This window comes from Tiliqua scincoides, chromosome 1 (assembly GCF_035046505.1).
Source record: "Tiliqua scincoides isolate rTilSci1 chromosome 1, rTilSci1.hap2, whole genome shotgun sequence".
Taxonomy (NCBI): Eukaryota; Metazoa; Chordata; class Lepidosauria; order Squamata; family Scincidae; genus Tiliqua; species Tiliqua scincoides.
Window position 1 is genome coordinate 145,301,115 of NC_089821.1, and position 18,016 is coordinate 145,319,130.

The 18,016-nt window shown below is 43.2% G+C and overlaps 1 protein-coding gene across 1 annotated transcript in view; it reads right to left on the reverse strand.

The window, feature by feature from the left end:
• Window positions 1-4,422: 4,422 nt before the first annotated feature.
• Window positions 4,423-18,016, reverse strand: part of ISM1 (isthmin 1) — a 33,034-nt gene continuing 19,440 nt past the window's right edge. The window contains exons 2-6 of the mRNA XM_066640476.1: window positions 12,532-12,771; window positions 10,631-10,901; window positions 10,186-10,329; window positions 7,362-7,451; window positions 4,423-4,940 (exon numbers count right to left, since the gene is read on the reverse strand). Of these exons, the coding sequence (XP_066496573.1) occupies window positions 4,423-4,940; window positions 7,362-7,451; window positions 10,186-10,329; window positions 10,631-10,901; window positions 12,532-12,771 (1,263 nt within the window). The remainder of the gene's footprint in view (window positions 4,941-7,361; window positions 7,452-10,185; window positions 10,330-10,630; window positions 10,902-12,531; window positions 12,772-18,016) is intronic.

Below are 18,016 nucleotides of genomic sequence, written 5' to 3' on the forward strand. Positions count from 1 at the left end.
ATTAAAATCATGAGAATACTTTCTCCATCATGAGCAAGTAGCATGTATTACTGGGAAGAAAAGAGCAGTCTCAACCTTTTACCAAAGTCAACATGGGGGACAGAAGACATAAGTGGCTCTTCTAGGATTGTTCTCCTTCTGGTTCAGATATAACATTGACCGACTCTCTACTGGAACTGTTTATTCAACCCTAGCTGCCCCACAGACTATTTTGTTCTCTTTCTCTGTGCGTTTTGTAATGCACTGATGTCCTTCATGCAGTTTATTGAGGATGCATGTCAAAATGCTAACCAGTCTTTCAATAACTGGCTTTAGTTCAAAGTGAGATCTCCAGGAATGGTCCAATATGAGAGTTACGGTGCATCTTGTTTTGTCTTCAGTGTTTGACCTTTATGGTGGGGCATGAGTGGTGTTAAGTACACATCTACTTCTTACTTGTGGGAATGAAATTGGGCCTGTCCAAAAATTATGTTGTGATGAGATAAATTAGTGCTAGGACTTACTGAGCTCCTTGTTGATTGGCTTGTTTCATCTGGGCTTAATGTTTTAGGGGAGTAGAAGAAGGGCCTAGGTAGTACAAACTTTGGGGCATTTTAACAATCAAGAGATGACATGCAGGAGGCAGTGCAGTCAGTTATCAAGGCAATTCCTGGCTTTGGGGGTCTTCTGCCCTCCTTTGGATGACATCAAATTGCCTGCTAAATAGTGTGGGCTGACATGCACACACTGCGTACTTAGGTTGTTGTGCCAAAACGCTGCTTAACTAATGAGCAGGACATAATTCATGGCATAGTCAGTAATTGGAACATCTTGTGCAGCAGCTGCCTCTGTTGAAAGTGGGCAATAATTTCTTTAGTTGTGATGGCTGAAAATGGTATATAGAAGCCTATTGGTGATGGTGGTGATGAGCCAATTTTGCTGTTTTTATGGATGCGATCCCTGGCTGGTTACTGTTTAAGATATCAGAATATATGTCAGAATTGAATTCACCCACATTATGAAGGTGCGCCTAGTACAACCAAGAAGCTGCAAACATGCTGAACATAGTACCTGCCATTGCCACCCACTGATTTCCACCTTGATCTTTGCAGGGTTGTCACTTCTTCTTGAATGCTCCAATTTTTTCCCTTGTTCTATTCAGCTCTAATATCTTGGAGCATTACTTAGAGCACACAAGTGAGCCAAGGTGGAACACTTTAAGATTCTGTTGGTTTTAGGTGTGAAAGTTAAGTACCTACTCATGGAAATTGAAGGAGACATGAAAATATTTAAGCTCACACAGGATGAGACCCTATTTCTCCACAGGATATTGTACCAGATTCTGTACTAAGTCCCTGCTTATTCTGAAGTCTTTTGCAACCCTCTGAAGAGAGGTATCTGCTATATCTTCCTTGCCATCCCTCCACCCCTATCACAAAGATGACTGCTGGGACAGGTATAGGAGCCTTGGATATTTGCAAAGGTCATCACAATGCTCCCATGCACATATGAGGATCACACAGTACTGTATGTACAGTACTTTTTGGATGTAAAACACTCTGCCCTTCCTCCTCCAAAACAACACCATGCTATTTTTCATCCTCCTTTTGAGGGCAAGATTCAAGCAAGATACAGCAATTCCTACTGTGAACTTGAGCTGAACAGCCGGGCCTCCTACATCAGTAAGTCTTGTACTGTGCCGTTTCTACACAGGGTGGGGGGCTACTGTACAAATGCATGTGGGTTGCACAATGCCTGATGTGCTGGTTTTCCGATCTCCAGTTAGGGACACTTTTCCATGTTGTGTTGAGATCCCATTACATTATACGCACATGCACACTTCATTACTTACAAGATAGAGCCCCATTGATCATTGTATTCCAACCTGGAGCCAGAAGTAAACTTGGCCCATACTCTGACAGTATTGTCGGATACTAAGTCTAATGAGCTATAAAATCATTCCCCCCCCCCCAAGCAAAAACAATATTATTATTATTTTTAAAAAGCTATTACCAAAGACCACAGAGGGAGAAATACTTTTTGCTTGTGGTCTGGTCCAGGGCTGATGCTGGGGAAAAAGTTCTAGTGCTCCTGAAGAGATATTGTTGTGGCTTGCCAGAGTTTTTAGTCTTGGCAGGTCAGAAGCACCAGAATTTTAAATAAATGAGGTGAGAGAGACAAACCCTAAAATAAAATTCCCTCCTTCACCTTTGCCTAGGTCTTCATGTGGTGGCTAATGTTAATGATGCGTTACTTAAGCTTTGCACTGGAAGCTAAATTTTGATTTTCCTTTTATAGTTGCCTGCCACAGAAACCAGAGATGTTGATTCTGTCCCAGACTGCTGGAAGGCACTGTCTTCTACTGAGGTTATTTGCATGTAAAAATAATTCCTGAAGTCCCTGTATCAGGAGACAGTGAGAGTGGGTGGGCTTGAAGACATTGTGCAATCTCCCTGGCATTCCCTTTCACCTGCTCTGGTTTCCTTGACTGAACTATGAGCACCCTTCTCACTGCTTCTTCCTCCATCCCTCCCTTCCATTGTACTTTAATGCCAATTTAATGAGAATGCACGTTAACAGATGTTTCAGCATGGCTTTATTTTAAACAGGCTTTGGGTTCATTCAGCAGTTTTCCATTCAGAAGACACAACTCATTCCTCATAGATTTGGCATTCCAGATTTCAGGTGAACTACAGCTCAATAAATACACTACAAAAATTATGCTGTCAAAAGAATTTATGACTCCCTATCACTTCCACTGATGAACATTGAAAAGAGTAGATTTTCTTTTTGTATAACAGTGTGCATTTACTTGGTATACAGGTTCAACAGGAGGAACAATTAATAATGACTAGGGACACTTTTAAAAAGGTCTTTTTTTATAGCACATTCCTTCCACATAAGAGCTGTTACATGCAATCCAGCAAGCCCATAGAAGTGCCTTTAAACTGTTCCTCATGGCTGAAGTCTCCATGGAGCAAGGTATTTGTGGCCTTGTGTCTGTCATGGCATGACCCAATTAACTGAAATGAGTAGGCTTTGGTGCTCAGTTGTTGAACTGTGGCCTTGGGATGTAGTGGCATGAAGACAGTGTGGCTGTTCTCATATGAGAACATCATTTACGGGTAAGAATTTAAGTCAACCTTAATGTGGAGGCTATACTGTGTATCTTCTTAAGACAGAGGCTGAGATCAAATATCCAGTTAATGTGATTATGCATTGAGGATTTGCACATGGGGAAACTACCCCCACTCATCATCATGTAAATCAGTCCCGACACTGTGCATAAAGCAGGCTTGTGTTGACACTCTGAATGTTTTGGTATGAACATAATGTAACAAGGGGACCTGGAAAATTAAAGCATCCATCCAAAGATTGTTCACGGCTTTATCTTTGTGTGGTAGTGGCACACAAAAGGAAACCCCTTCATTCTTCTCCCTAGAATTACTAAGAGCTTTCTGTAACTGGTCCTATGAGGGGCTGAATTACAAGGCCAGTGGTACTCCCTTCTTCATTCCGAAACACAGCAGGGCATGCATGGTTTGGATTTGTCTATTATATATACTAGCTTTTTTCTCCCCCTCAAATAATTACTGCCCCATCCCTTAAAAAAAAAGTTGATTTTCTCTTAAATATGTCTAAATATTTTCATTAATATATCTCTAAAGAAATTATGGTTAACAGCTGCATTTGTATTAAATAATTTATGTATAGAAACTTTCATAGATGTTTTACCTCTGCTCCATGGCTCCAACAGCAACAATATCGCAGCCATGGTCACAGGTTGTGTAGAATGAAGGTCTTTTTGTATGTCAAAGGCACACTTCAGACATTGTGGTTTTTACTAGTATTAAGGTCATCCACAGCACATGACAGTCTAAAGCGTGGCTCATGCACAGGGCTCAGTCCAACCCCTGGGGATTTCTTTTTTGTCCTTATTGCAGTGCATCTTCTGGATAGAGTCACATAAGCAAAAACAGTGTCATCAGACACAGCCCTAAATCAGATTAAAATACATCCACAATTCAGTCCAGTAGTTCTCTCTGCCAGCAGCACTCTCTGGTTGTATCCAAGATCTCATTAAAAACTGAGATTTTTCCCCCCACTGATTCCAATAGGATTCACATTTTCACTTCTGACTTGCAGAGATCATAACGCAGTCCATAACAGTACGTGATTTTTAAGTGTAAAACCTTCTGCTGGTGGAGAATGCGTATTACTATATAAAATTTCTATCCCAAGAACTTAATGTCTGTTTATGAAGTGGCCTGTATGCAGGTTGCATATATAAATAACACACACTTCTGAAAAATGTGTATTTTATACAACTATATACAATCATATGAAAAAAGGTTAAATCAATTTCCCAAGAGCTTATTTGATTGTGTTACACAGACCAAACACCCATGTTTTGTAGTCTCTGAAAGAGGTTGGCTCCCCTTCTCAGTACTCTCGTGCTTCCTGAAATTGTTTGTAATAGTCCTCCTCTGAAGGGTTTTCCGTACATTTTTGACCATTGTTAGGTGGTCGGGCTTCATTATATCTGCTCCAGTCCCCTTTGCAAATGATCCAGGGCAAAATGTCCACTTTGTAATGAAGTTCTGCTGAGAATTCTATGCTGATCAAGTTGGGGGTACCTGCTCCTTTGCCCCTTGTTATGAGCTGCATACTGTCATCATAGCAGCAGTGTTGTGCTGCCAGTGTGGTGCTCTCCAAGGATAGCATGGACCGGATGCAGTAGCGAGCAGTAGGCTTATAGATCTCCAGTTTCTCCTTTGGCCCACTTGCATCTTTCCAGCGAAAGTTCTTCCGCTTGATCCTGTCATAGATATCGGCAGTGCTGTAGGCGACTTCTGTGGGGTATGTGCAAGGACAAGCCGGAAGGTCATTGACCACTTTGTGCATGTACTTCTTCAAGAATTCACTTTTGCAGCTCATCCACCTTTCACAGCTATCGGTATCTGGGAAGAAGCGGGAAGTGAGAAGTTTGAACTGAATGAAGTAACAGCGCTATCCTAACCAATGTTCTAGTACTGATGCAGTCCCAAAGTAAGGGAACAAATGTTCCCTTGAGGTGGCCTCTGTGATTGTCCCTCCACTGCAGAATGCACCACACACCCTATTGGCACAGCTGCATCAGTGCTAGAAAGTTGGAAAGGATTGGGCTCTAAGATGCCCAAGTTGCTGTACAGGCATCCCCTAGTATCCACAGATCTGGTTATGTGCACTCCCTGCACTCTTGGTGTCCCATTACTTTTGTTTATGCTGATTACATTCCCCCAAAGTCATAAGGTATCTTAGGGTGCAGTCCTAACCCCTTATGTCAGTGCTTTCCAGCACTGGTATAGCGGTGCCAATGGGACCTGTGCTGCATCCTGCAGTTGGGTGTCACTCATGGAGGCCTTCTCAAAGTAAGGGAAGGTTTGTTCCCTTACCTCAGAGCTGCACTGCCCTTAGGTCAGTGCTGGAAAGCACTGACATAAGGGGTTAGGATTGCGCCCTTACTTGAATAAATGTTAAAAGCAAAACGCTTATAGCAAGATAAGCAGGCAGGTGGCCTAGGAGGGAGACTAAGCATGAACAAGAAGTAGGAAGTTAATGTTCACTCTTAAATCTCCCTTGTAGGCTGCTTATCTGTGGTTTCCAGTATCCAAGAAGGGGGAACAGGAACGTATCCCTTGGATACCGAGGGACACCTATACTTCAGAGACTTGCACAGCATTTCAGCAACATCACCAGGACTTGAATTACCAAGTTCCAGAGGGACCCAGCTTATGTTAGCCTTTTTTTTGCTGCCATTTCTAGGAGACTGCTGAGGGTGGGGGAAGGTCAAAATTGGGGAGGGGTCGGAAGGTGGAGCTGGTGGATTTCATTAAGGAGCCCCTTTCTTTCCCACCATAATTTGAGCATTACAGTATACTGATTAAAAGCAAGTAAGCACAGCAGTCAGTTGCTGCTATGGCTTCTATCACAAAATCAAGGATGTATGAATCCAGCTGCTTTCAATATTCAAAGTAATATTTCAATGTCTTTTTTTAAAAAAGGGTATATCCCTTTCACTGCCAAGATGTGTATTTGTCACTTTTTCTCCCTGAACATTCTTCCTGGCAGTAAGACAGGCCCATTCTTAAGCAATAATGAAGCTGAAGTGGATGTACTATAGTGTGGCAGCACCACAAAGCCAAGCTTTTGTGGAGTCTTTGTTATGAAGTTAAAAAATAAAATAAAATTTGAGTTCATTTTTAGCTGAACAACTCCCTGCCTCTCCAAGGGCTTCATGCCAGCAGCTGCACTGAGAGAGAGAAACTCTCATCATCTTTTAATGGACGATACTGTAACAGCTCCTCATAATGAAAGTCATAAGTGCTTCACATTCCAGGGGATACTGCAAGATATCTCTGCTAGTCTGGATGTTCTAGCAGCAGAACACTCATGAATGATGAGGTGAAGATTAGGGTATTCATCTAGAATAGACTCAGAACTTGTTCTTGCTGGAAGCGATGGTGAACTGTGTATTGTCGTTTAACTGTGTCTTTACCACAGTAGACAGTTTGAAAATTGTATTTATTGTTTGTTCAGTCTCCCTGGCCATAGTACATCCTGCTATGGCCCTTGGCTTTGCTTTTAAAGATTGTTCATGTGATGATCCAGGGAACCTGAACTATAGCTGGGAGCAGGAACTTCAGCTGTAAGTTTTATTCTGGAAACCATAAGCCCATTGGGAAGGGTAAGTGGGCATGAAATAGGATCGAAGAGCTCATCCTCACACCTACATTCTTAGCCCTAGAGGGCTTTAGCAGAGGCACAGAGCACATGTGTGGCATGTTTGATCTCTGAGCAGGGCTGGAAAGTCTTCTGCCTAAAATCCCAGACAGACCAAGCATTTGATTTAGTAGAAGGCAGCTTTCCAAGTTCAACAGTCTAAGGTGGGCCATTTTATCAGTCTGTGAAAATGAAGGCAATGGCACAGCTAAGGGGGACATGGAGGTCAATTGCCCAGGGTTCCTCTTCTTGAGGGGGTGCCAACCCACACCCCTGACAGTGGACTTGAGGCAAAAAAGTGGTCTTCTGAGACTTGGAGAGGCTGTGTGTGGCCTTCCCAGGGCCTCTTGGAGACCTAGAAAGGCACTTCCAGTTTTCACGGGCCTTTGGAGGTGGTGTTAAAAATTTTTGTTCTCCTGGATACAGAAAACCTTAGCTAAACCCCTGAAAAAAGGGTCCTTCTGTAAGAACCCTTCGGCAAGGCACAAGGAGAGGTCTTATGCAAAACATAAGGAGAAGCCACTCAAACTCTTTTGAATCTATATGTGCAGAAAAGAGTAAAATCTACAATGCTGATTCAAGTCTGCTTATCTTATCCTGTACTGCTACTGTCCACTTACCGACTTCAAACAGCTTGGTAGCATTGAATTCTTCACTTCCTGCAAGCAAACTCACTTCTGTGGCTGCTGTCCGGAAAGTGTCTTCAATCCCTAAAGAAAGCAGTTTTTTCCTTAATGGAAAACAATAAGGCAGAAGAAAAATTGTGCTTTCATCAGTATCCCACCAGTGCTAACTCCTCTCCTTGACATTCATGCTCTATAAATTTTCGCACTTATTTGAATAAAAGGACTCACAAAGCAAGTACGCACAAATGAATGATACTCCTGGCTCCCATCAAAAGCATGTAGTTCAAGCCATAACAAAGGTAAAGAGAAACCTCATATTTCTCTCTCCATATGTCCTCAAATATAATTGTCTTGAGATGCATGCATCGTTTCAATACTCTTTTGAACCATTTAAGCACAGTCTAATTTTTCAGATTTCATTGAACATCAGAGCTCCTAGACATTTTCATTTTATGCTTGCAGCACCAGCAAGTGAGTGTTGAACACAGAGTTGTCAACTGCTGTGCTAGCAGATTTTCAGGGGGGAAAAAACAGAGTGCCCGACTGGTATTACAGGCTTATTCCGACAATATGACTTGACAGATATTTAGGAATGTGTGTTAGATATTAAGGACCAAAAAAAGGAAAGCTGCTCTGGAGGCCTTCCTAGCCACAGTAAATATGCTCTGTGGGGCTGGAGAATGCTTAAACGAACCAGTCAAGTGGGTGGGGTAGCAAATCACACTGGTATTCTGCCTGCATTTGACCCATTTAAGATCCTCTCCAAGATGTACTGAAGCTCATCCTAGACAAGCAGATTCTATATCGTTGGGGGATGAGTACTGGGCACTAAAAGGTAAAGCCTTATCTAAAAGACACCTGGTGGGGGAGGCCAGCGCATCACCCCCACAATAGATCTCCTCCCATGCAGTGGACAGGGCAATGCCCCGGGTGGTGGATGTGGTGATGCACCATTGCCCCATCCTACTGATTTTTTTTAATATAGCTTTTGATAGAATAGCTATTTCAATGCTGGTTGTTTCATTGCATTCTGCATGAAATTACTCATCAAATGATATGTAGCATGATGGCTGTTCTGCCAAATCTCAATCTAAGCTCTGCCTGGAGAATTGTGCACACATCTAGCTAATAAGCCCCCCCCCTTTTCCTCAAAAATGACCCTGGTTCTGCCCTGCAGTCCTGCTGGACCCCACCTCCAGGGTAGCTCGCCTGTTCAACCTACAGAGGTCCTCTCTCCTGCCAGCAGCCTCCTGCCACTACAGCAGACCCTTGGTCCTCAGCAGGTCTTGGGCACAGCAGCCACACACCAAACTCCAGTGTCTCCAGCAGTCCCTTAGTCAGTCCATTAGTAGTATCCAAGGCAAAGTCCAAAGTCAATAAGCCAAGTCAGTCAGTCTCCTCTCCTACCTCCAACCTGCACTCCTTCTACAACCCACAAACCCTTTCTGCCTCAAGTGCTCCTTATATCCCTGAGGGCCCTATTGCCTTCAAGTGGCTGCTGCTGTGCAGCACACTCTGCTGGATGCCCAGGCCTTACCCTTAAAGGGGCCACTGCTGACACCACAGCCTACCTCCTCACCAGATCTTCTGCCATTCCAATACAATGGCATTATTTGAAATTACCAAGATTTTAAGCACTTTGGCCAGTAGTGGTGCCAACCCCCTATGCGTGTCACCCAGTGTGGCCCACACCCCTATAGCGATGCCACAGGGGAGGTAATCTCTGACCTCCAAATTCGTTTCCACTGCTCCTCCTCCTCCTTTCACTCCTTGAATTGGAAAAGGAACAAAGACGAAGAGGAAATGGGAGGGGAGAAGAGTGCTGAGCTACAATACAGGAGGGTGGGAGGAGCAGACCGGCACACCTCTGGGTAATGGGGGGTTGGCATGCCACCTGAGGAGACCTTGGGCCAGTCCTGCTCATCACCAAGAAAAAAGAAAACAGAAGAAAAAAAAAAGTACCAAAACCTAAAAGTACTTGTGGTCACTCCTAAAGAAGCCTTCCCTGGATGCAAAGAATTGTAACGGGGTAGTTACAAATACTTTCACTTTCTTTAAGTGAAACCAGTCTTGATCTCTGCCACGTGCAAGACACTTGCAAAACATTCTTTCTCTATGCTCTGAACCTGGTGCCACTTCACAAATAAGGCAGCAGTGCTCACAGTGCTGACCGCTGTGCACTGGGAATGCATTCCCTGGTGCAACTAGCACTTTGAGTTCCTGAGCGCTACATCTCTTGCTGTCCCCAGATCAGGGTGGTCCAAGCCAGTCAGGTCTACTGTGCAGTGCCCCAGCGGGCATTGTGCCCAAATTTCTGCAAAGTTGCGACTGGCTGGGACATTTCATTGTACCAATTTGGGGGACAGGAAGAGATGCCATGCTCTGGAACTCAGTGTGCTGGTCACGGGAGGGAAGAATTCCTGGATCTGGCCCTTGAGCTGGGGGTTTGGCCAGCCCTGCTTTAAGGTATCACAGACTTACTTTTTCAAGTAATACAATAATGGAGAAAGCCATTAGAACCTCAGAAGATTAAATACTCTTAAGCCCTGCACTACTCACCCCATTTAGTACTACTTGCAAAAAACACAATTTTCTATTGCCTGATTATATCAGCAGGCTCTGTTGAAATTAAGGATCATGCAGGATGAACAACGTCACTTCCATTTTTTCAAAGGCACACAGCAAGTCATAATTCCAGATGTTTGGCAACAGCTGCTTCTACTATTTGTCATTAAATACAGCCAAAAGTTATTTGGCCAAAAGGCACCAGGTTTTACTCATTCCATAATTCAGATCACAGAAGTTTAGCAGAGCTAACCTGGGCAGTTTGGCCTGTCACATGTCCTCGATTCAGTGGCTGTGCAGGCATATCCACAGGATCTGGTGCGCTTCTGGTTGCCACTTCCACATGTTATGCTACAAATGGACCAAGCACTCCAGTCTCCCTCACTGTCTATGTAATCTGTAAAGACAAGGCAAGAAAAATGGGGGGGGGTGGTGGTGGTAAAAGTGATTAAAAATAAAGGATTGCTCATAAAGGTAGACACAGCAAGAAAATAATTCACACTTGGATCTAAAGATTGGTCTGATTGGCAAGCACACTACACAGACTTTCCTAAATAAAAAGATGAGTTCAACTTGTTGAATTATAGACCTCTCCTTACCTGTTCTCCCCTCCCTTTGTATTCACTGTCAGTGGTGGCCCATCACTTTGACTTCTAGAATTTTGAGATGCCTGTAAGAGATTTGGAATGCTGACTCACCATATTCTGGCTGTTCCTTGGATTCATACGTCCGGTGACCAGGTGCATGCCTATCCCACCCACCAACGGGGTTTAGGAAATTGCTGTCTTCAGTGGTGCTATCGTACTTGTAATCCTGGTCACCGCTGCTCATGCGGGTGACAGTGGGAGCTGATCTTTGCCACCAATTCCTCCAGTCTGTTGATGGGACAGGCCAGCTGGGCTTGCTATTTTCTTTTTGAAGATCCTTCTCTGGTTCAGAATCTGGTCCATCAACAACTTCTATAGTAACCTGGAAGATTCAAGAAGATGGCCAATAAGCACTGCAGACCATTATGGTAGTCTTCTCCCCAGCCCCACTCAAAACACACACACATTCCCACACACTCTTGTAGATATATCAGTCCAATCCTATTCAAATTCACTCAGAAGTAAGTTCCACTGTGTTTAAATTTGTTCTGGGGATGTTTTGATGATGGGAAAAATTACTTTATAGCCTTGTATGCTTTTGATTTTTATTTTCTATTGCAGTCTAGGAGTTATTCAGGTCTGGACACCAGGTATTTTGAAGAGGGGAGTTGTGCAATGTTAGCAGTCAAAAATGCTGGCTAGACAACACTTTTTTCCTCAGTAATAAACACAATTTTTTAAACAGCAAAAAAATTCAAAAACTGAAAGAAAAGTAAGTATGAGAGAGGGTCAAATGCCTATAGTTCACAAAGTCTCTTTCAGAGCGGTTCACTTTGGTTGCACTTGAGCTGCAACATCAACAGATGAGCAGCAAAGGAGGACATGGTGGCAAGTTTTACAGCATACAAGGGTGAGAAACTGGTGACTGAAGAACTCAAAAAAAAGAGGAGTGTGCAAATGAAAAAGGTAAGGTATCAGAATCCAAGTTCACAAACTCAAAACTTGGGCAACATTTAATGAGCAAAAAAAGTCAAAACACCAAAGAGAAAATAATTTGGAAGAGGAGCCCATTCTCTTGACACCTGACTTCATTTCAGAGGAGGAAGAGAACTTGAACCTACTGTACACTGAATAACCCTGCTTTGCTGGCATGACTGCATGAACTGACATGTGCCAAATCAATGGCGATCAACAAAAGAGCTTTTCATCAAGGAGGGAGAAATCTCTGTTCCCAAAGAAAATAGTTACTGGCTTAAAAAAAAAAATAAAAAACACAGTACCTTATTTTCAAGGATTTCCTGTGAAATCGTCTTGAGTGCACTGGTGCATTTGGCTGCTGATTTGGCAGCCATGTTAAAAAGCAGCCCCAGAACAAAAGTAACAGCTGCTTGGGTTACTCTTTCAAAAAGTTTCTTTTCTGAAACTTTTTTGAAAAAGTTTCTTGCTTAGACTAAAACAATGGCACAACCAGCACAGTGGCTGAATAAAACTATTTCCTTGGGATTCAAGGAAAACTATTTCTGAGGCAGATCGAGCCAAATTATGTAAACAGGCCAGCACTGCATTCATTTCAATTGTCACTTAGGTTAGTACATGTCTGGAAATTCCTCGTAAGATTGTCAAAGGCTGACTTTTGCTGTGAAAACTGAAATTAAAAGAGAGGGAGCATAGACCTCAAAAATGGACTGATGCATATCTCTGTGAATAAGTGTCATGGACTACCAGGCAGAACACAACACAAATATTAGAGTTCTTCTTATAAAGAATATTGCAAAAGCCAACCAATACAATAAATATCAACAAACTTTACATACTATCGAAGGCCTCACTGCGGACTCCAGAAGAACCGGCACAAAAACTGGTTGTTGCTTCAGGTAATGTATTCTGTGCTTGTTCCACCATTCAGTAAGCTATGTACTTTCAAACTACTGAGTGTCCTTGATGAATACGCAATAGAGACTAGGAAAATATATATGTAAGAAAAAGAGAGATGATAAACAGAGCACCTTTACCTGAATGTTGGGATTTTGCCCATTGATGTCTGCTTTTGAGAGGTCAGGAAAGTTTGGGAGATCCAGAAGAAAAGATCTGGGTCCATCTCTTTGCAAGGATGTATGCCCATTCTCTGGTCTGAATCGCTGTTTGCCAAATGGTCTGTTGGCTGCTTGGTGGTCAGAATAGTCCTGTATGTCCTCTGGGTTTAGCGTGAAGCTGGTTTCTGGAGATGAAAGGCTATCACGATGGAGAATGTCCTGGGGGGGGGGAGAGGAAGGAAACAAAATGCAAAGTTATAAACAGGAGATCAGATTCAGATCTATCAACATTTTGCACCAATGAAGATCATTAAATAAAAACCACATGCAGAAAGAAACCAGGCCAACAGAAAAAGCCTTCTCCACAAGTCTCGTACAGTTACCTTAAATGTACAGGGCTGAATGTCAGAAAGCCAGACCCATAACATGTAAGGTATTTCGGTCTTCAAAGCTATCATATGGCTCAATCTGACACTTTGTTGCTGTATATAAGATTAGACCACAAAGGACATCAACTTGTTGCAGGGAAAAACAATTGTCTGTGAAACAAAGCAAGAACCTCTTTCTGCACCACTCTATAGAAACAGCTCACCTGTATCAGTGTTCCTTAACCCTGTGACATCATGAGACAGTATAAGAACAAAACTGGTAGCGCAGTCAAGCAAATGCTTTTCCGTCAATAAAAGGGTTTAGTGAAAATTGGGACACAAATACCTTGCAAGACAAAGTATTGCCTTGGTACCTTACAAATTAATATACTTGGAGCATCCACTAGTTTACAGCACAGTATGGCAGCAGATGTTTTCAGGTTCCATCTAGTGCAAGAGTTCATGAAAAAATCCCAAATGGGATTTAATTTGGGAATGGAGTGCGGCTGGCTACAACAGAAACTTGTCTGAAGAAATTAGACAAGAAATCTGTCTAATTTCTAGAATTAGAAATTCTAATTTACAGAATTAAATGTACAGAAAGTAATGCCATATCTAGATATAGTAAATCCCTTTTTAGGTCAAGTTCAGCTAGATTTTCAAGTCTTGCTTGAAACAGTCTAATTTTAAAACAGTGTGGCTTTTTGCAAATGTTTCCCAATATGGTTTATAGTTTCTGGTAGGCAGCTGTTCTCTATGTCTTTCTCTCACCCCATTCCAATTGTTCACCAGTGTCTTGCTAATTTATTTTCTGGAGCCATCACCTGTCAAATAGTGTTTTCCTTAGTATCTTGAAAGCATTTGGTCCATATGGCTCACAAGCAACACAAGGATTCCACCACACAATCAGATGTTAAATAACAGGGAAGCAAGCAGCAGACGAGTGCTCGATTTGAAAAAGCAGAATGATCCTGGGGCAGGCAATCTGTTTAAGTAGAAGATCAATAGCCCCCCCCCCCCATTTACACAAGGTGATAGGGAAACAGCAACTGTGGTGTCCTTTCTCCATTTATCTTGAATATGTTTTGAGTCATATGATCTTTAATAGGTTTGATTCAGGTGTAGAATTGCAGAAAAAGGGCTGTGTCTCTGCCACAATCCAGTGGAAGGACAGAAAACCCCTGCAGTACGTGCAAAATTCAATTTCTTGGGATTCTTTTCTCTCCTTTAAAAAGCAAATTTCTAGCACTTATAACTAAGATCTGACCTTGCAGCAACAGTCTGATGCCTCCTCAGGTGACATTCACTGAGCAAGTCTGAGAACTGGTGAACATATTGGGTTCGCCATGGGGATGCCACCAAAGCTAACAGCTTGCTGGCACATCTTCCATACTTTGTGCTGGAAGAACATGACTGAGCAACACATGAAGGAGAAACAGTTTCAAATGTTCCACTAGAGCAGGGGTCTCCAAACCCCAGCCCGGGGGCCAGATGTGGACCGCGGAGAGCCTCTATCGGGCCTGCGGCCAGCCTCTGATCCTCTGGTTCAGTTGACCAACCAGACTTTTGTTTTTCAATATATGGGAGCATTCAAAGCTTTGGTTCTCCCCCTTGCAGTCTGGAGTGGTACAGTCCACTTTATTCTGCTCCATGCGCAGACTAGACTTGTAGCAAGTGACTAGATAGATAATACTGGACACTCCCTTTAAGAGCACACACTCAAGTTCACTTAACACCGATTACAATATGTCAAGGAGGGATAAACAAACCACCCAGTTCTATGCACAATCAGGATGGCCAAGGAGTGGCAAAAGAGAAGGATCCTCCTCCTTTCCCTTCCTTGCATGTGAGCTTGACTTGGATTTTAAAAGAACCAACAAACTAATAAAGCTTCAGCCTGGTGCTGATGATCAAAGCTGGGGTCAGGGATCAACTACTGGTTGAAAGCCCCTGGGGCTCAACTGGTCAGTCCCCAAAGCCCCCAAAATGTAGTATGCAGCAGCAGTGTGAAGCACTCAGTCAAGCAAATTGCTCCTGCCTTCTCCATTCACATGCGGGCTTCCTTAGAGACCCCTGCAATGACACAGAAACCTCTGAGGAAACTTGTTTGCAAAGGGTGGGAGAGGAGGCTATGGGATGCTCCTCTCTCAGTGCCATGGAAGCTGCAGAAGGTGCATCCAAACATTGCTTGTGTCCTTCCCTTACTTGTGTAGGTCCAAAAAAACCAAGTGGAAAAATCTCTAAAGGAAGCTGTAACTTCAGCCAAGTCAGGAAAGGGAGTGATCTCAGGTGACAGTGAGACAGGAGCATTTATTTACACGTACTGAGGAAGTAAACCAACCGAACATAATTTCATACCATTGCAGCCTTAGAATCTTCAGAATGCTCAGATGTTATTAAAGTTATAATAACCTTAGACACACTTAGCATGAAGACTAGATTTAAGTCCCATTTCAGTTATAAATTGAGAGACCCTTTCTCTGCTGTACTTTGAGTCAGGGATCAATGCACAGTGCAATATAGGTAGGTGTTATTATTCATAGGTACGTTTCACAGTGCTCACCTGTAAAGTTACCAAGGGTGAGCATCTTGCTTACCTGCATTTTTTTGGTCTTTGCTCCTGCGCATCTTGCAAGGTTAATAAGAGATATTGTGTAGGTGTATTAGTGCCATCTCCAAGTCTGGGGACGACAATGACTTGTGAGCAAAATATCCTCAGTGTAGCCCCTCCTCTTTCAATGGGCCTTCAGCCTTCCTTACCGCCACTGTTGCTTGTTTCGTGTCAGAAAGAGAGCTGGGAAGCCAGCAGATGGCAGTAATTGCTGTTCTCTTGCTCATCCTCTCTAAGCCAGAGGGCAAGTGACCAGACAAGCAACAACACTGAGAAGGAGGTGCAGCAGAGCCAAGGGGCTCTCAGCAATGCCACCCTAGAGGAGCGTGGGCTTTGGCGGACACTTAAGAATGCTCATCTCCAACTTTGGAATCAGTTTGAGTACAACACCTAATTGAAGCAGCAGCAATAGGCAAGCCCTTCAGATACTAGGCCCACCTTGCTGATGGAATACTGAAGTAATCTATATTCTATTGTTGCTGCCCTTTAAAACAAAAATTATGGCATTGATCCTAATTTCTGGCAAGATATCCCTCCCCAATCTTTTCACTAACATCCAGAATCCCAATCATACTATTAAAAATAATATGTTATGTATTCACACAATAATGGACTACTTCCCCCCATTTATAGGGAAAAAATGGGTAAATATAAACTCACATCAGAGAAAAAAAGATAACACTGAAAAGATAAAACAGCAACAGCTCCTGATAACCTGCAGTACCAAAACCTAAACTGATATGTTTATTACTCCATAACACTGTATCATAAACACGCGAATCTTTTGGCTGTTCATGTACTTTATCTTACTAAAATCTTTTCATCATCCTATACACACTGCCGAGAGGGGATGAAGATAAGAAGAATAGCTTCCCTGAGGTTTCCAGATAGGTTCAGCAGGGCTGGTCCAGCGATAAAGTGAACAATGCAGCTTGCATCAGACAGGGTGGAGCAGTAGATCTGGGGAGTCTGCCATTGCTGCCTCCCTCCAGCTTGCCATGGATAGAACAGCATTGATCTGCTTCCTCACCTTCCTTCAGGATGCAATTCTTTTCCCAAACCAGGAAGAACTTCCTGGTTTATTTAAAGGGACCTTCCTCCTTTGTGCAGTGCCTTTAAATAAAACAGGAATTTCAACACTTTCTAGTTGGGAAAAGAACTGTGCAATGGAAGAAGCTAAGGGGCTTTGTCACCTTTTGGAGCGTGGTAGTGTATCAGTAGTAGTGGGTCAGAGGAAGCATCAGAATCATTTGTACCATCCCTGGGTTTATGATAGTGGTGAGATCTGAACTGGGGTTTCCTGTGTCACGGTTTTTACTTATGCAGGGCAATACTAAGAAGATTTACTCAGAAGAAATGCCACAGAGTCCAATGAGACTTACTTTCAAGTAAGTGTGCATGGAATGGCAGCTTGAGTCACTTCACTGTAGCAATTCCTAAGTCAGTTTTACAACCATAACATTTACCCTCACTGGGCCACTATTTTCATTTTACTTGTAAAGAAACCAAGGCTGGAGGACAGCAATATGCCCACGGCCACCCAAATTCAAGCAGAATTATAATCTGAACCACTTCTCTGAGACCTAGTACACTTGGCTGTGATGGGTCATCCATATGGTCACGAAACCATGTTCTATTGGGCCCATTTAGGGCCCAATCCTATCCAATTTTCAAGGGCTGGTGCAGCTATGCCAATGGGGTGTGCACTGCATCCTGTGGTGGGGAGACAGTCACAGAGCCTCCTCAATATATGGGAACATTTGTTCCCTTACCTCAGGGCTGCATTTCGGCTGCACCGGTGCTGGAAAGTTGGATAGGATTGGGCCCTTAGGCTCCAATCCTATCCCACACTTACCTGGGAGTAATCCCCATTGGCTATAATGGTACTTAATCCTGAATAAACATGCATAGGATTGGGTTCTTAGGTATTGGCTGCCTCAAATACCCAGCATGTATACATAACAAGAAAAACGTGCAGTAAAGTGTGACTTGGCCTTTTGATTAAGCTTTGAACTACACACACAAGTCAGAGTGTGAGAAACAGGAATGCTTTGGGCATCTCTAAAGTCTGTGTTGGATGTGGCTGGACTCTCTGAAGAATCAGGCTTGCAGTTTTGGGGAAGAAGGCTTCTAGACCCAGCACTGCTCCTGAGTTCCCAGTGGGCCAGAACTGCTTTGGCCCAGCTTGGGCTGGAGCATTAGCAGTATCCATTTCTGGTGACGGCAGACCTGGCCATGGTCACACATGCCTCCGTTACAAAGAAGAAATTACTGGAACACACACTTTACATGGAACTCCTTCTGAGTTGTCTGGAAACTTCAGTTCGTTTGAAATGCTGCAGTGAATGCTTTGACTGGAGCCAGCCAGTCTTTATACCAGTTAACACTGGCTTCCAGTCCATTTTGAGACTCCATTCGAAGTAAGGACCCTTAAAGCTTAGAGCCAGGATGCTGAGAAGGCCATTTCCTCCTACAAGAACCTACC